The sequence below is a fragment of the Amblyomma maculatum genome, chromosome 11 (assembly GCF_055883805.1).
Source record: "Amblyomma maculatum isolate TAMU_Amacu chromosome 11, ASM5588380v1, whole genome shotgun sequence".
Classification (NCBI taxonomy): domain Eukaryota; kingdom Metazoa; phylum Arthropoda; class Arachnida; order Ixodida; family Ixodidae; genus Amblyomma; species Amblyomma maculatum.
The window spans coordinates 19,961,357-19,981,181 of NC_139354.1; the positions used below are offsets into that span (position 1 = coordinate 19,961,357).

Genomic DNA, 19,825 nt, shown 5'->3' on the forward strand with positions numbered 1-19,825 from the left:
CGCGTAAAATTTGTTGCGGTGCCGGTGCAGAAAAATGCAGTGTTATCACAGACTAACGTAGTTTAATATGCCAGCAAGCAACTGTTAACGCTACAATAAATATCAGCTCACAACTGCGCATACAAGAAATAAATTGAAAATCCTGCAAAATACGTTGTTCATTTTTATTTCTTTCTTTTTTTTTTTTTTTTCAATTCACAAGAGCTTCACAAACCCACATAAAGTTCCATTATCTGACCTTGCAGACAAAGTTCAAGGATACTGTTCAAATCGTAATATTTGTAAATATGATTCGATTTTTACTTTATTGTTACAATAACCTTTTAGTTGATAACTTAAAGCCAAATCAGCCTTTATAAATGAAGCGCCCTGTATATCAGGGCGCTTCAAAACGCGACCTTAAACGAAAATAATCAGAAAATACTACCTAAGATGCAGGAATATTTGCTTTTTTTTTTTGGTAAACATCCTACATGTATGCGCACAGGGCATTGCTGTTGAAGATCACCGTTATGGAGGGCCCTTGCAAAATGAATGAAAGAAACCAGAGGGTTGTGTGGCTGTACAAGTTCAGTGTGAGGCAGATATATTAGCACGGTGGGAAATGCTGCCAGTATACAAAAGCAAGAATACATCCAATGGCAACGAACCAGATCTTGTACATTCTCATTGTAGACCGACATTAGATACAACCATGCATTTTCTTGCGTTTGCTCATTGATTCAGCTATATACTTCATAAAATCGTACAGTACTCATAAATGCAACAAATAAATGCGAAATATCAGCACTGGGCACAAATTCTGGTTTTAGAGATATGCTTCTCATAAAAGAGACTTGTTTGTACTGATAATCCGCTCACGACACCCCCCTGTCACTAGATATCAAAAAGATTAACGAAAATGCTTCTTCAGATAAGATTACACGGTGATATGAGTGTTTACACTTCAGCATGGTGATGCAACCTCGACCTTTATGTCAGCGAAATGCAATAAACCTGCTGCAGCAGACATTTAGCTACAAAATTGTGCCGATTGGTTCGTGGCTGTCATCTGCGAAGCAGATTACAAAGCTGGTGTTGTACGATTCTGCAATACGACAGAAAAAGCGGGTCTGGGGCAAAATACACAATTAACGCAAGAGAATCATTTTTTTTTTCAAGCACTGCGCTGCAGTCTTGCGAAAACAAAACGTGGATGCCGTGTCTTGGCTTGAATCAAGCAGTTAGCATATCAAGGTGCCAGGGGGCGGCTAAGACCGCGTGGTGACCTGTCGTCTTGTACTTGAGTGAGGGGCATTTTTTTTTAATTATTCGCAAATAGGGCACATGGAGAGCTTTTTAATTCGACCCAATACTCACAAAGACCGCCTCTGCAGATTTGTTGCATGTCCATCAAAATTCATTTCAGGGTCCCTTTAAAAAATATAAAAATAATTTAAGAACGTCATTTCATCGCTAATAATACAGCTTTACGGCAGGTCCTGTTAATGTTGATGATCGTTTACACAATTATGAATGGTAGAAATGGAGCAATTCCCCGGTGTGGTTCAGATGCTTTATTACAGCAATTTCATAAATGTTTAGGCTTCGCCTGGCAATGATGCCAGAAGAGGTTATATCAAAGACCCAATGCAGGCACGTTTGATCACAAAACTCTCTAGCAATACTCTGTTCCGTCGTCTCCTGCAAAATGCACTACAGCCACAAGTTACATGTACTTGCAGCAAGAACCAGAGCTAGAATGCACAAGAACATCATGATAATCACGTGTGCACTCTTAAGAATTCTGCAATAAGCTGAAAAGCATTCAGGTACATATCGTCCTGAGTAGTCATTTTAATGCCCTACGAACAGTTATCAAACAGATCCGAGGAAAATAAAATAAGTCGTTAGAGATAAATCTTGCAGAATCCACTGCTGCTTCTGGAAAGTTTGATTCACTCTAGGAAATAGATTAACGCATCATAAATGTTCAACAATAAATAAATAGCCGATGGCACGCAAGGCTAAAAGAGAGCGAAAAAAATGGCGGTCTCGAAAAGCGTCCAAGGAGAACAAAGTGTCAACAAAGCTGGCGCTTTGAGAACGATTCCTGAGAAAACAAGGTTAAACGTATATGCGCTCGGCCTACACGCATAACATATGTCAACAAGAGTATGAACTGCGGTAGTCTTTGGTAGCTGGTAGGGGCGCGGTGTAAAGCTTCTACGTGTGCGTGTGGCCAAAGACGCTACGAAAAGGCTAGTTATCCGCGATACACAAAAATAGCAATGATTAGAGAGACTTCGTCCTGAACCCTTGGATGAAAAATATCCTGCTGTAACGTAACACGTGCAAGACTGCGTTATATTGCTGATGAAATTAAACTAACTTCGGTTAAAAGTTCATACATCCGTTGTCGCCACTTTGGGGCGTTAAAAAACGTAAAACGACCCCTATAATATCTCGGGTCAGTTAACGGCGGTGGCGGCGTAACGCTCAGAAGTATGCTTACGGGCGAAGTAGGGAGCTTCGGTCTATTGTTTTCTTTTCACAGCCACAGTCGGTGCGGTGGTATGTCCTCAAGTTTTGTACCAATCACTGCGCCTAATTTTGCAACGAGGGCATCATGGGAAGTTTTTGACTTTGACATCAACAATAAACTTCGAGGCATGTCTTCCAATGGCTACGTTAATGAAAGCCACCATCTCGATGCACCACGATGCGTGGCGAGAAGCCTACCGAAATATTCACGAAAGGTCCTTTTCAGTGATGACACTGCTGACGTCATAAAAAAGCTACAAAAAGGATGAACCCACAGCTTAGTTTGAACTAGAAACTTGTCACCCTGCTGCAAACCACTCAAACAGCATGCTCGTTATCGATAAAATGACCAATCACTAGCGCTGCACACTCAAAGGGCTACTTAAAGGAACGTGTTTGCTTATACTGTCGAAATAACGATCGAAAGACACTATGCTAATTCAACGTGCAGGTCAACCTTTGTATTCGCTCACCTTAAAAGAAAAAGGAGTAAAAAAAACTATGCACGTTACACGTCAAAAGTTTAGAAATGAGATCAGAGCCGGATTGCACCTACGTGCGTAATGTTACTATGGTTACAGTCGTGGAAGTCCTAACTTTTGGAGGAGAAGGAAAAAAGCTTTTTTTTACCTCCAAGAGACAGCTGGAATGCTAGCATAACGAGCCACACGGCGAACCGCAGAAGCCAACTCCCTGGCCTCTAAACTTTTGACAAAGACTGCATGTACATTAGTATAAATGCCAGAGCCTCTTACAATTACGGTAGGCGTTGGAGCAAAGTCCTTTGCGACAACTGACCGCCTCGTCATGAAGCTCTTTACCTATTAAAAGAACAAATAGTCGTTTACGCCTGCTCGCTACATATATAGATACAATGAAAATGTCAACACATTCCAGGCGAGTGCCACAGCAGCGACGCTTCGTGCGACCTGTAGCTGGCATGCAATGGATCCAACTGACACGATAGACCAAAAGCACGCCCAAATTGATACCACGTCCGTGGCAACGCAAGAAAATCACCACAGGCCAGGTAAGGAAATCCTGTTGTTAGACTATGTGGAAACGCTGGAGAGCGTGTGAGTCTTCCGTGTACGCTGCGTATACCAGTATGACACGTCCATAATGACTATAAGCACAGCGGTAAAGTTGATGATCAGCGGATTCTCCGACGATGAATCACTTTGGTCCCTGGGGGAAACGACAGTTCCACACCACCACTGGTGAGATTGAGTGTCCACAACTTCGAAAGCAGAGCAGTTGTAACTCCCTAAAGAGTTATTTTTGTATTTATGGCACCGCTAATTGCCCCAGGTCCCCACTCACGTTAACTATACATGACCCGTTAAGCTGAACTAAGGAGGGCTGAAAAACACGCAGGGAGCTTTGCTTGAAGTTTGCGTGAATTGGATTTCGCTTCTTTCTAACAGGCGACAACAGGGAAGCGTTCCTGTCTGGCAACAAAAACTTTTTTGTATCGCAGAAAAACGTACTGACCGAAACACAGCACATCTAGAAACCAAATGACAATGTATGCTGTATTGTTTCACCGTTACGCAAGATGATGTTTGACGTCATACTCCGCGCACACAGTGTCGTCACTGACACACACCTCGGCCGTACGAGCTCCTTACTTCGGACCAGTCTTCTACCAGAGCTTCCGCCTCACAGGCAGCTTCACAGGTTCGGCAGGAACGTCTGCGCACTGTAGGTTTCGCAACATCTCGTCCAGGGCGAGATACTCCTTGGCAAGCGACCGCTCTTGAGATTCCACGGCAGGCTCCGCGGATGCTGGCCTCCGGTCGGGCTCCCTTTCCGCGGCTTGAGCGATTACGTTATCCAGGACGCAGTCCTCGAACCACACACGGCGCATGGTCGACCTGGATGAAGACCTCGCTCGCGGGTCGCACGAGTAGTCAGCGTCGTCCGAAGATCCGCTGCCGGCGTTGGTTCCGCTCGAAGATGACGTCTCCTCTATGGAGTAAGACAGGTCCGTCTCGCCTAGGCCGTTGGTCGAGGACCCATTGGAGCCCGTACCATTGACGGAGCGCCGGGAGCAGCGCGAGCTTAGGGAACGCGCGTCGCCCTGACACCCTACGAGGTTTTCGTAGATGGGCGTCATGGTGGACAAGGACCTCCCCTTGATGTGCTGATGTTGTTGGTGGTGGTGGTGGTTGGATGAAGAGGTGGCATTGATGCTGGCGTACAATTTCGGCGAATCACCGGCAACTACCTCGACTGCAGTCAGGGGCTGCATCTGCGCTGAACAGCTCGGCGTGGAACAGCGCATCGTCGTTGTCGTTCTGGGTCTCGGGTTGTCGTCCGAGCTGGCCGACTCTGACGTGCTCGACAGGTCCGACGTGCTGCCGTTGCTGCTCGTGGCCACGGCATCTTGGACCTGAGAGAAAGCAATTTTTGTGCACCTAAAGCAAACTAAATCTTGTTCGTAACTTAAAAGTCACCTATAGGATGCTGAAAAAAAAAAGCCCCAGAGAAATTACACATATTTCGACTACGCAAGCAGAATTGAGCGAGATGATGACGGTATTCCATAACTACAGCGCGACAAACGGAACAGCGCTACGTTGTGTCCTTTCTTATGTGTCCCGCCTGTGGCGCTGCAGTTATGAAATAAAGAACAAGACAACCAGCTATTTAACAGGCGCTGGCGAACTTCCAGGCCTTGAACCATGTCTACGAGAGTACCATGGGTGTCAGTCCGAAAGAATAAACCACGCAAAAGTGTACTGTTTTCATCCTTTTGAGCAACTCTGGACAGTGGAAATCCCTGCTGGGCTCTCCATCAAGGCGTAATTCATAAACTATAGTGCTGTCTTGAAACATCGAAGCCAGGTACTCTTTATCTATTCATAAATAGAAGTTGTATGATGATGTATACCTGCTTCCACCAGTCGGCCTGACCATGTGTAGGGCTAAGCACGAGCATGTCCCCGGTGCGAGCGTAGCTCTCCAGGCCCAAGTGGCGGGCATTGTAGACGGATAGGTAGCCAGTCAAGCGGTGCGACCGGAACCGTTGCACGAAGTCGAGCAGCCGCAGCGCGTTGTCCGCCGTCACCGTGCGGCACTCGACCAGCAGCACGTAAGAGAAGGTGTTGAAGTCGCTCCTGCGCGTTTAATTGCCAATTATTCGACGGTGAGATTTTTTTTTTCGGCACCTCTGTTCTGGTGCCGACACATTTAAACACTGAGGAAGACGCATTACGCAAGACCACATGCACAGGTCCTCCAATGCTGCCACAGAACATGTGCGAGACGTTTCACGGTTGCCACAATTGACCTGCCCATATTCACGTGCACAGCTATTGTAGCACCCAGACATATTCAAGACCACGTGCACAGGCATTCAATGACGTCCGCAAGACCTGTATAAAAATACAAGCATTATTTGCGTTCTATATAGCGCTACCCGAACCCTCGCCCTGTCAAGTTAAATACAAGCACATGTGCCATGTAGGCCTGCCGCGTACCGATTTACATAAAAGATCGCAGAAGGCACCTACGGCACAATACAGAAGCGCTTGTGGCTTCTTTATTGCCCAGCGCAGCGTCTTTAGCCCGAAACGCGTCTACCATCCGACGTCATGTGCGTATCATGCGTGCACAGGGATCCTCGAAAGTGTAGCTGGTTCAGTGATATTCTGCTACAATGCGCATTTTAATTCTCAATTGACACATCGACGAATCATGTTTAATTAGCCATTCTAGATGCAGGTAATATGCTGTTATCTTCTTACTCTTTCATCCGCGCAAGAGCGAACCCTATGCAACGGCCTGGCTACTAAAAAATCAGAGGGACGTACACTTCAGCTCCACCTAAAGGGTATAGCGTGATGGTGGCTCGTGGTACATAACGGTACGTCTGCAGTGAGAAATCGAACAAAGACGAGCAGCTTATACTGCGGAAGCCTTCTCCCAACGAAGAACGCTGAGTCACAAAGTAGCAACTCACTAGCACGCAGGTTTGGCAAAGTACACCGTATTCTACTGGCGTGCCATCGGTTGGGGCAGCGGCGTACATCGCTGGGATGTTCCGGTGGCCGTCACACGCCGGCGCCACTATCGCATGTGAAACAAAGATTGAAAGCCAACATATATTTTGCTATTATTTTATTGCTACTTCCGTAAGCATTATTTCTTTATTTATACTGTAGAGTCGCTTGACTCATGCATATAGCAAGGATGCACTTAATAAAGAACATACCTATTGAAATGAAAGACCACACGACGTGAACATAAATTCCCGCTTGTGACCATGCCGTGCAAACATGCTATCGGCGTCAAATTGGTGGCGTGGCTGGCTGGCTACTGCTGGGTTTTAATCCAGACAAATTGATTGATTGAAAACAACAAAACCTGACAAATATTTATGAAATTTTTAAACTAAATCACTTTTTAGAGTGCAGACATTAGAAACAAGCATATTAAAGTCTTACGTTGAAGTATTCAAATTACAGACATCCCCGCCTGACATTGGATTCCTCTGCACAAGCAATCCATGGGTTCCTCGACACATTGTAGACATCGAGTCCTCCAATAAACGGGGGCTTTAGTATAACCTTATGTGCACTGTGATTACACTCTTCCTCCTTGGGTTGGAGTCCGACGCTCTTGAGTCAAGGAGTTTGTAATCCATCGAACGCACCTCTGTTTCTAACACCCATAACCACGGAGAAAATGACACCTCCTCTCGCAGCACCCCGAACTCAACCATATCTCCGTGTAAGCCTAACCTGGGTTGCGAGCGACGGTAGAGAGAGAAACGGTGCAGGCCAAACTCTAGCCCCAGGTTTATGTACATGGAGCGCGCTCCGGTCCAGTCCTTCCAGTTGTTCTCCATCACGTCCCGGAAGGTGGCCTCGAGCACCTTGAAGCCAGCCACGATGTACGCCGTGCGCCGCTCGTCCGGCCGGGCGTACGGGCTGCGTCCGTATGGTAGGTGCTGCCGGATTTCTTCGTATATGCCTGCGAGAATCCGACTGGTGATCAGCAACGACAGCATTGTCTCAGTTTACCATCACCGTGGCTATTGCATTGAGATGCTCAGCACGAGGTAAAGCGGGTTCGAATACCGATCGCGGAGTCCCGTATCAATGAAGGTGAGATAACAAAGCTCTGTCAGCTGCAATGTCAGAACACGTGAAAGAACAATCGGTGGACAATCCAGAGACCTTACAGATGTGAAAGTGGTCACGTGTATCGGTGAAGTGATTCCGTTCATTCGGTCGTGCAAATTTATGAGCGACAAGAGAATTGCTCTTCCACAGTCATATGGGCCCCATGGAGCGGCGGACGCTTTTGGTATGGAAGCTTCTTTAACAGGCGGCATTTGTACGCCTTGACATTGCCTTGCTAAGCAACTCGGGGGATGAACTGCAAATAATGATTGGTGACCTAGACAGGAAAAGTAGAAAGGTAGGCTTGAAAATCAATATGCAGAAGACTAAGGTAATGTTCAACAGCCTCGGGAAGGAACAGCAGTTTACATTAGGTAGCGAAGTACTGGAAGTAGCAGGCGATTATGTCTACTTAGGACAGGTAGTAACCGCAGATCCGGACCATGAAAAAGAAATAACAAGAAGAATAAGATTGGGATGGAGCGCATTTGGCAAGCACTCGCAGATTATGACTAGCAGCTTACCAGTATCGCTCAAAAGGAAAGTATACAACAGTTGCATCTTACCTGTACTCACCTATGGGGCTGAAACGTGGAGGCTAACTAAGAGAGTTCTACTTTAGTTGAGGACCACCCAGAGAGCTATGGAACGAAAAATGGTAGGGGTAACATTAAGAGATTGGAAGCGTGCAGAGTGGGTCAGAGAAATAACTCAAGTTACCGACATTCTAGTGGAAATTAAGAAGACATGGGCATGGGCAGGACATGCAGTGTGAAGAGAGGATAACTGATGGTCGCTTAGGGTAACAAACTGGATTCCAAGAGAAGGAAAGCGTAGCAGGGGGCGGCAGAAAGTTAGGTGGGCGGATGGGGTTAAGAAGTTCGCAGGGGTCAAGTGGATGCAGCTAGCACAGAACCGGGTTAATTGGAGAAATATGGGAGAGGCCTTAGCCCTGCAGTGGGTATAGTCAGGCTGATGATGATGATGATGGTGATTTGTACGCACCCTGGTGCAGCACGTACTCGGGTCCCAGTCGGTCGTGCCCAAGCAACTGGTCCTCCATAGCAACGAACGGCCCGGGCAGCTCGTACAGGTGGATGACCGGGTACATCACTGCGGAGTCCGGACAGAAAAAATGCATGCTTCGGTAGATCTCACGACCGGCCGCGATTAAAAGAAAGAGCATTATCTATCACGAGCAATGGACCAAGCATCATCCACAGCCTGCGTGCTTGAGTTTATTTAGGAGTACATGTGTACATATATTCATCATGCAGTGAGCTCTAGCTGCTGTCGACACACTAATGAAGTCGTTCAAATAACCCGCATCAGGAATTTTGGTTTCGTCAAAGATACCTGCAAAGACGGTTCGATATCATCCCAACATAGCCATGCATATCTTGCGCCTCGCAGTGATCATTCTATCCTGCAGCTCTCCTGGGATATGATGTTTTCCTTCTGTGCGAGTCCACTCTTATCCTCGTATATACGCAGCCCGCGGTACTGTACGCGGACGGCACACAATTCGGGCACAGTTTACACAATGCCTCCAGTCCATTCCCTCATGTTACCTCCTCTACTACGCAAAAATACGCTGGTGTTCTCTACATTTGGTACTTTCGCTCAGGTCTGGTGCAGATACGTACAAGAAGTTACACTTTGCATAATAAAGTGTTTTTTTGTTCATAAAAAAAAGGTTGCTCGCTTCAGTGTTCGGCTCTGGAGCTGTGATATCGTGCAGCTGCAAATGATATTATCTGTTTGAATATATTTTGACATAGTAATTGTTTTACATAATAATATATCTTATATGGCTTCGAATTAAATGAAGCACAATGTATGAAAGCCTGCAGTTGTGTGTATAGCGTACCGTGCATGTTTCCCCATGGTGTATGTGCAGGAGCCCGCGGTTATATTATTACGGATATTTAATTTAATTGTATTTAAAAAGCCCATGAAAACCTATTCACAAAAACTAGAAAACGCGCGCGATCAATAGGCATCTCGTCAATCTTCAGTCACCGCAACGCAAAACTTTTTGAGCTTTGTTGGCGCCGAACATATGGGCAATCGAAAATGATGCTCCTCCTCTCCTCCCTCATCTCAAGTCCATGCCGGTGCTCAAAAACAATAAGCAAGTTGCGACGGTGCCCCATCTCGCCTTGTCCCACCCGCGTAACTTGGGAACGTCCAATGAGCGGGCGAGCCCAGGAAACCCTTGTGACGTCACATGGAAAGTTCGCGCACGATGCGAGCGGGGTGTCGCCCCAATCGGCCGCTAGGGGTCGCTAGGAGCAGTTTTTAAAATTTTTATATTGTGCGCTCCACGCAAAGCTTTCAAATTTAACTCGAATACTTATAAAGACCACCTCTATAGATTTCTTGTATTAGGGTATTACCGTAAGCAGCACTTCAGGGACGCTTTGAGAAAACAGCGCGTATACTACCTCCTTTCTCCATGGTCTGGAGCAGCTCTCCGCTGTCGGCGAAGTGGCTGTCCGCGAGTAGCGCCTGGGCCAGCATACGCTTCTGCTCGCCGTACGGAACCTTGAGCGTACGGGTATGGCTGAGCAGTGAGATGACGGCGCTGCTCTGGCTGTCCGGAGACGGGCGGCCCAACGAGCCGAACGAGTCGTCGGACGAATCCCCGCGCGGCCGATGCTGCGACGAACGCTGGGAGGACGAGGACGACGACATACTACTGGAGGCCTCCTGCGCAAAGCGTCATGGCCAAAGTGTCGATTAGCCCGTTTTGCCAAGTTGCCATGTGTTTCAATAGTACTTTATTTTACTAGAAATCTTTACTGAAGCCGGCAACGTAAAATTAAAAGCTGCGAAAAAGAAATCTCTTTATGAATTCATGTGTGCACTCGCTAAAGAAATCACGATTGGTTTTGGCATCGCTGAAGGTGACTTGAGCTGATGAATATACCTTCACCATAAGCACCGTTTTGAGGCGGTCTTGATCCCGGTATCGATGACAAAATTATATTCAGGAGTATATGAGATGACCATGTTCCACAATCACAACAATGTTGGTCCACTTAAGGAGAAAGGCCCGGATACCACACTGACCTTCCATCAGCCATAGATTCCGCGCCAATCGCGGCAACACTGTTCGTACAATCCCCTCGGTCTCACCACTCCGCCACTCTCTGCTGTGCACACCAGAGTCATTACTTGCTCTTGAAATCTACTCCATTGTATTCTGGTTTTCTCATTACACGACGCGTACAAGTTCATTTCGTTCCCTTTGTTTCAGCGGTTCTCTTCCTGCCTTTAAAGCACTCCTGATCAAACTGAGATTGGTCGCCACACTAACTGACACCTGACGGGTGACATGTTATTCCTATTAAGGTTCCTATTAAGATTCCTATTAAAATTCCTATTAAGATTCCTATTACGATTCCTATTAAGATTCCTATTAGGATCCTATAAAAATTCGGCTCTAAGCCAGAAAGAACTCAGGCACTGCCTTAGTCCTTATTGGCTTAGCTGCGTTGTCGTAGCCGTGACTCTCTAAAAAGACGTACCAAACATTACTTTTTCAGACAGACTTCAACGGGCATACTAGTCGCAGATCGTATTCGCTCTGAGAGACCATTGGTCCTATTTGTTTCACAGTTAATAATTTTATAATCTTTAGGAGCATTATTTTTTGCATTTCTCTCTGCTGCAACTGCTCATGAGATGTATAACTGTACATCTCAGATGCGTGGATAGCACCGTAAAAGTGGCCAAAGTGTGGCAGGCCTGGCTGACATCCATGAAGAGGAACCAGTCTGAAGTCAGCCCTGGAAATCAATGTAATAGTGTTCCCTTTAAGTGCAAACAGTGCTGTATACCACATTATCAATGTGTATACACGGATATTATGAAGTAGTGGTAAGGAGGTTCCCTGTCTTTAATGTGAAAATCTTTACTCTCTTCCCTTTACGGCAGCTTACAGCTCCAGCACCAATATTTACGATTTTAGCTATATTGTTACACCGTAGCAGTATCTCCGAAATACATGCCGAATGAAGCCTGCTAGCACTACAACACAACGCACAAGAAGCACGTGTCCTTGAGAAGGTGGCTTGAAGAGAAACTGAGGTCCACTGGGTCTAAGTTTTGGTCCCATTAAGATTCGTTTCTTTATGGATCCATTGAGGCTCATTCGGCAACAAGAGACGCACCGCTCGGTTCAAAGCCCCTGCGTTCATGAAGGTGTTGAGTGCATCAGTGGAGTAAAGCCTCCGAGTCTCGCGAAGAGATCAGGTAGGTTGATCGTGAAAACGGCCCGTAGAAAGCGATAAGTGTATATTTGCCGTTTGTCAGCGAAGCTCCATTTTCAATCAGAGGATGAAATTTGTTTTAAGAACGAGGTAATCAAGTAATCCAGGCAATTTCAGTTCGTTCTTGGAGTTAGAGCACAAGTCAAATCGGAAGCCTGCTTAATGCAAATTGTGCTGCTGATTACGTATATGATGGTATATTTCAGCAACTTTGTTTCCTGCCTGCTCGTAAAATTGTTTTGCTTACGTGGTATATTTGTGTGCTTATATAGTATTTTGCTCATACGTCTGTGTCAGTAGCTAATAATTTGTATTCCCATATTGTTGTAACTTGCTTATTTGTGCCAGCCATACTGCTGTTCACATTTGGTTTAATGCTGATTGCTGTTCTTTTCCTTTTTGTTTTCTTTTATTGTACCCCACTCCCCTCTGTAATGCCCTCGGGCCCTGAGGGTACTGAAATAAATAAATAAAATGCTGCCGGCACGATAACTGCTCAAACCACACTCCATCCCATTTACAGGAGCATTCCGAACACTCACTCGCTCGCTCGCTCGCTCGCTCGCTCACTCACTCACTCACTCACTCACTCACTCACTCACTCACTCACTCACTCACTCACTCACTCACTCACTCACTCACTCACTCACTCACTCACTCACTCACTCACTCACTCACTCACTCAAACCGTCAATTAAGCAATTAACCATTCAAATAATGAAATAATAAATAATCTCCAAAAAACCTCCGAGCAGAGAAGCTTTTGGGTGCAGACCGCAATCGGAACATTCTTTCGTATACGTTCTGCGCCGCTTGCTCGTACGATGCTGGCCGTGAACCTTGGCCGTGTGCGTGGGAGGTAGGAGCGTTTTCTTTCAGGCACCGCCGGTAGACCTTGAAGCGAGAGAGTTCGCGATGCCGAGGTCGACGCTGTTGTTGCTTTCGCACTTGCTCGCCCCTCTATAAAAGAACCAAGAGGATGGTTTTTCAGCCGTTCAGTCGAAGCGGCTAGCGTGTGAAGGAAAAAAAAAAGGGTAGGGAAGAAAATGGTCGGGATGCCGAAGGTTTGGCCGGGACCGAACCCGCGACCTAGTATGCTACACAGCAGAACGTTAGATCGACTGAACCACCGCGATGAGAGCGTTATATTTCGTAAGACACAGCGCATACATGACGTCAAACATCGTCGACTCGAGCAGCTTCTCAACGTTTTCATTAATTCATCAATTATACTGGTACAATGTACCCGTTTTTTACTGCACATATTGTTACGGACGAAGGAGTAATAAGAGGGCAGTGGCGCGGGCAAGAGCGCGCTAGGCCCGCTAACATATTCATTAAACATCATCTCACAGTCATGGAACATCTTCTCCCTGTTCTCTTTGCTCCTGTTTTCATCGGCTTGCCGCTTCGTAACGTTTGGTGGAGGTGCGGGGTACTTCATCATCACCCCCTCATCCTGGTTCGGAGCTTTGGAGCCCTGCGACTTCTTGCGCCGTCGGCTGAAGGTTAGGAGGCATCGCATGGCTGTTCCCCAGCCTGCCGGACCCAGCAAGACCTTGCCGTTTCTCCGCCCCGACCACAAGGCATGACGAAGGAGAGACTGACCCAAGACGCCACACATGACCACAAGACACAAGAAGAGACCCGAACGACCATGTGTGATGCCACTGACCAGATGTACCGACCAAAGACCACACGACCCAAGACACCGCTACACTTCAAGACATCCTCCCCATGCCTATGTCATGCGGTGCGTGCCTTGGCCTCCGCGATCGAGTAGTGGGAACGTATGACCCGAGAGTGTCGATCCTGGGCCAAGGTTCATCGGGAATCATCGTGCCGGCAAGCCGTTCTATTCTTCCTTCTTCCTCTTCTTCTTCAAGCATCCAGACACGACCATCATCATGTCATGGACTAATCATTGGTAAACTTCCTCGTCTACGATCGGGACGATCGCTCGGTGGCCCCGGGTCATGTTACGGACGAAGGAGGAAGAAGAGGGCAGTGGCGCGGGCAGGAGCGCGCGCGCTAGGCCCGCTAACATATTCATTAAACATCATCTCACGATCATGGAACATCTTCTCCCTGTTCTCTTTGCTCCTGGCTTGCCGCTTCGTAACAATATTATGGAGCTACAGTTACTAGAAGAACATTGCCACCTAGAACATGAAATAGCTCGAAGGGACAGGGGCATATATGCCTAGAACGAACATATACTTAGTGCGAACTTGAAACATTTTATTACATATGTTCTTATCTTGTATAGCGGTAGATTTATCAGCAGTCCCGCCACATCAGACGCCACATCGAAAATCACAAACATGATCATCAATGTGCAGCAGTTACTTTTGTAACTGGGACACACAAGAATTGCTGAGATAATTCTCGACCCTCTGCTTCAGTGATCTCACGTGTCTTAGTCGTTCGTTGTGAGCTCTCAAAACAGCACAGTTACTAAATTATAGAACATAGTTACGCTTGCGGAAGCGAGCGCCAATGTATCCCATTGCGCATATTTTCCAAATCATGATCGCATTCTCCAAGTGTGTCGTTTAAACAGCGACCCGTTTCTCCCGCGGAAGTATTTTGGTGACCGGATGAATGAATCTGATGCACGTACAACATTCTCGACACACTTGACAAATTTTCTGGAATGTTTCTTTTCATAGCCAGCAATTTACAAAGGCGGCCAACGTCTTTTTGTGTACGTGTAACTTTCTTTTCTTTTTTGAGGGGTGGGTAGGGAGGACGGTGGAAGGGATGTAACCTATGGCAATGTTTTTTTTTATTTATTTTGGATGGGATAGGGAGGGGTCTTTACTGAGTGAATAACGCACAACGTTCGCTGTTAAGGCCCAGTAAACCAGAAGAGACTCTAATTAGGCGTGTCTAAGGTGCGCCTGTGAACAGCTCATTTTCATCTGGCAAACAAACTGAGTAACACGGTCTCATCGAGGAACGAATAGCTTGAAGTTAAGTATCAGGGATACCTTTCGCGGAATGCCCTCAGAAATAAAAGAAAAGCCCTATTAGCGGAACAGTACAGCTGTTTTGAATTCCATGTCCACTACTATTTGCTATGTCACACGAAGGGTATAAGAAAGGGCAGCTGAGTGCATACATCAAAGAGGGGTAGCATGCACGGAACAGACCTTTGGCTGCGTGGACAGGCAACAACCGACAAAGCAGCCTAGCTGCTTACAATAAGACTAAACAATCAATAAAGGGCATGTAATACGAGACTATACATATTCCCCATGCAGATAAAGACGCTTGAAGAATATATTATCCTCATCATCATCCTCATCAGCCTGGCTATATACCCACTGCAGGGCGAAGGCCTCTCCCATATTTCTCCACTTAACCCGGTTCTGTGCTAGCTGCATCCACTTGACCCCTGCGAACTTCTTAATCTCATCCGCCCGCCTAACTTTCTGCCGCCCCCTGCTACGCTTTCGTTCCCTTGGAATCCAGTTTGTTACCCTAAGCGACCATCGGTCATCCTCTCTTCGCACTACATGTCCTGCCCATGTCCATTTCTTCTTCTTAATTTCTACTAGAATGTCGGTAACTTGAGTTATTTCTCTAACCCACTCTGCATGCTTCCTGTCTCTTAATGTTACCCCTACCTGAAGAACATATACATTACTCTAAATGAAAGCACTCACGGCTTCATTATGTAAGTTTTCAAACAAAAAAATCAAAATGAAATCATCGACACTGTGGCGCTTTTCATTATCATCAGCAAGCTTTTCTTATCGCTTAGGTGAGATTTCTTTTTTTTTTTTCCCCAAGCTGTGGCCACATTTTTCTGTGGTTTTGATCCATAGAATTTGGTTTCATCGGCTCTAACTATACCGTACGGTAAACTGACATAAAGGATAAGGTGCTCTTCGATCTTGAAGGTGAGTGTAAGATCTCTTCAGTGTCGAGCAACTGGGTTCTGCTGGAACTATCAATGTTGTCAAAAACCAAGTTTGAGCAATATTTAAATCTGCGGTAACATGATCTCATCGAATTTGAGTAACGTGTCAACGGCATGAGGAGACATTGCGTTTCCATTCACAGTTGGGGTGACGTCAGCACAAGAGTAGACAAACAAGAACTGTACTTTGGGGAGGAACAGCTTCTTTTTTGTGTGATACTTCGAGGTGGACGAAACAGAACTCCTGCGTCTTCTTTGTCCTATAAGCTCTGACAAAATTTCCAATTATTATTTATAAATTTGACCGACAATGTGCAGACATAAATAAGTACGCGAAAGAGGAACCAGGGGAAGAGCAGCAGACGGGAGCAGAGGGCGTCGCTTAAGGTTCCTCCCAAGATTATTATTATCATTATTATTATTATTATCATTATCATTATTATTATTATTATCATTATTATTATTATTATCATTATCATTATTATTATTATTATCATTATCATTATCATTATTATTATCATTATCATCATTATTATTATCATTATTATTATTATTATTATTATTATTATTATTATTATTATTATTATTATTATTATTATTATTATTATTATTATTATTATTATTATTATTATTATTATTATTATTATTATTATTATTGTGTAACCCGAGTGATACACTGTAATAAACTAAAATAAATTTTGATTCTCATTCGTTTATTTGTTCGTCTGGCGGCAATTCCATACGCAGAAATTTTGCAAATTACCATTTTTAAGCGTGAAGTTGTTTACGAGCGCAGTCTTCTCACTTAGTAAGGCACATGCACCATACCAATCAATCTAACCAAATATCGCACCTCAGTACGCCTTTAGCTTTCTGCTATTTATTCAATTTACGATACCTTATTTAAGGAAGGGAAGGGTGCAATACAAATATATGTATATAAAACAGTGCCAGATTAAGCCCGCACCAACCAATACTGTTAAGCACAGAAAAATTCTATGCATTGGAAAAACTATCACCCATTGGTTTCCTATCTTCAGGATAGAAAACCGCAGCAATCTTCAAGACTCGGTGCGAGTGCAATACATGAAGTTTAAAAGCAAGGTTTTGGCACGAACCGAAAGATCAGACCATGTGATTCGACCACTCCCGCCAAAGTGTTGCTTAGAGTATCAAAACAATACCCCGCAGTTCATTCACAATCGAAAATGGTGTCCAAGTACGCCGGCTCCAAATACGGCGCCTATATGCTCGCCAAAAGCCGGCGTCATAAACACCTCCTGCTTCTAGACGTGCGCAGCTAGTAGTTGTTTTCGGTATGCGTTGAGCGCTCAGAGTGCGACAGAGCACTTATGCATATCACACGAATGTCCTCTGCACGCACGCGTTCACGCTAATTTACATCTCTCTATACCATTTGTATATTTTGTCTTAATAGTTAGCGGCCTTGGCTCACACGCATTCGTGGATTTGTAATGTGCCGTGTGCTTCTGGCGTCGGATAAAGGAAACGCCGCGGGAGAGATTATGCGTATCAGGCACGATGGCTTAAAGGCAGCTAATGATCCGCTTATTACGTGCTAACGTCGTTCGCGTTTTTTCATATGACTGTTCAGTAGGATAGGGGTGGCCTTGTTTAAAAACATGCGTCTCTTTGAATATTCCTAGAAGCAAGAAACTGGGCAAATCAAGCTTGCTCATAAAACACGTGTTTCGCTCAAGAAATGGTATGTGTGTTGAGTACAGGACGTGCTCTACAAATGGACGTAATTTATACCTTCGGTGCTAGGACCTTTTAAAGCGAAAGCCTTTCTAGGACTCATGGAACGAAATCCTGTTCGCGGGAGTTGTGCGTCGGATCTGTGCGCTGATGTGTCACTTGTCAATCATCCTGATGACGTCAACAGAAAAATAAAAATCCTGTTCCCACCGGGAATATCAAACCTCGATCCATCCCTCGGATCCCCAGCCGAGCGCTTTAACCAACTGCGCCACGCCCGGGATCGTGAAAAGCACATCATAATTCTCTTTGTCTACCGTGAGAATGATAGAGGCGATGACAATGACGCTGCAACTGGTGATAATGACAATGATGATATGAACAATGATAATGACGGTGCATTTAGTTGATAATGACAATGAAAGCAAACGTGATGCACCGTGTGCAGCAGCAATGCTTAGGCTTTCGCATTTCTGTAGTGTAGATTCCACAGTGCTCTCGGATTTTTTTTTTTCTTTTTATTGACTAGCAAAGATGCGTCACATTCAAACGAAGGTTTGGAATCACTTATCTGGAGCACTGGCCGGAGTGGCTGAGCAGCCTAGCTATTCAGCTGCCAGATGAGCCTATAGAGCTTATTCACGTGACGTCATTTCTTCTTTACTGGCAACCATGGCACAACGCAACACGAGAGAGGGAGAAAGAAAGAAAGAGAGAGAGGGCCTACGGCGAATCAGGGTACGGCGTTGGTGATATCCGACCTCTGGTTGGATGGCGTTCCAAAAGGCGTCTCAAGTGTCCGACAAATGAGCGGCGCGCAGCAGGTAGGACGCAGGGAGGGAGCAGGGAGGAGGAGTTTCGAACCGCCCAACGTTATGGCGTCTTCGCAATACAGGGTTGCCACAACGGCCGCCTGCTAAACCTGATAGTGTATAGGGTCTATAGACTACGACAACGAATCCCGTCCCCGATGACATGCGTATCGTTGGAGGCGAAATGCGAAAGCCATCCGTGTGTTGCCAGATGATATCAGTGCACATTAATGGATGCACATTAAAACCAATGTTGGCGTCCTTCATAGCCCAAATGGAGGGTATATACGAGGTTCATACCAGGTGCCGCCGTCTTCATGAGCACGTTAGTTCTGCCGCCAGTGCGTCACAGTCTCGGCACCGCTTCGACGTGCTTTAACAATTATTACAACCTCATGAGGCATCTCTGACCTCACGCCGTCGGAGTTATTCCTCAATACGAAAGAACACCTGAAGAGAGCGCGCTTCGTGTCCGACGTATACGGATCACCATGCAATCAACGCAGATGGCCGCTGGTGATGTTAAAAACAGCCCTCCCCCTTCCGCTATGGAGTGCAGACTCTGCAACGCACCAGTCCCGGAAATGCATCGTACTGAAAATGGCCTTCTCATGAACAAAGTGCCCACATTTTCATTTCATTCTCATATCTGTCGATCCACAATTAAAAAAAAAAAAGATTTCAACCCAGAAAGCAGTGCTTATTGAATACTTCCCCCAACTGAATTATTACTTCTTCATTTGCATCCGCCAAACAATGGCTACGCTTGGGCAGACGGTATAATTAGTACGAATAGTGAAATCTATTCCACATTTTGCCCTAATCACACCTGACTCCTCTTAATTGCGCAGTTGGCAAGTTTAGGTGTCTCGCGTTATCGGGTTTTAAATAACCCCTCTTGGCAAGCGCGGGGAACGTGTCGGTACGGACTTGCGAATGAGTTCGCCTTCCGCGTATTCCGCGTTGGCGTTGACGAGTAATTTAGTTGAACAGCAGATTCGTTTTAATGACCGCGCCGTCAGACACACCCTGACAGATCGGCACAACGATGCTGCAGATGGTGGGGCTGCAATGGAGATTCATTATTAGCCACCCAAAGGGAAGGGACCGCGGCGTGAACTGAGCCCGGACAGGTGTAAACCAGTCTCTAATTATGGCGCTCTGAAGCCGGCTAAGTTAAGGCGGTTATGAAAAACGGCAAAGATCGACCGCCGGTTCTACCCACTGGCTAATGACACAGACGCTGACTATATGCATACGGTTCTAGGAATGGCGCACGGCAATCTTGTCAAAGAATGGCGCAGAGGAAACGGCGCACAGTATGGGTTATGCCGTCCTCGTGAACGAAGTCAATCCAACCTGACTAATAAAGCAGATAGTAGGGCGAGTTAGTGCCGCTGCGGCTTTCAATCTTGTTATTCGGCTGGATAGTGG

At 45.9% G+C, this 19,825-nt stretch overlaps 1 protein-coding gene across 1 annotated transcript in view; it reads right to left on the reverse strand.

The window, feature by feature from the left end:
• Nucleotides 1–3,174: 3,174 nt before the first annotated feature.
• Nucleotides 3,175–19,825, reverse strand: part of LOC146173021 (uncharacterized) — a 77,635-nt gene continuing 60,984 nt past the window's right edge. The window contains exons 2-6 of the mRNA XM_084584769.1: nucleotides 10,103–10,367; nucleotides 8,661–8,768; nucleotides 7,272–7,503; nucleotides 5,420–5,645; nucleotides 3,175–4,918 (exon numbers count right to left, since the gene is read on the reverse strand). Coding sequence (XP_084440895.1) covers nucleotides 4,169–4,918; nucleotides 5,420–5,645; nucleotides 7,272–7,503; nucleotides 8,661–8,768; nucleotides 10,103–10,352 — 1,566 coding nt within the window. The 5' untranslated portion in view covers nucleotides 10,353–10,367 and the 3' untranslated portion in view covers nucleotides 3,175–4,168. The remainder of the gene's footprint in view (nucleotides 4,919–5,419; nucleotides 5,646–7,271; nucleotides 7,504–8,660; nucleotides 8,769–10,102; nucleotides 10,368–19,825) is intronic.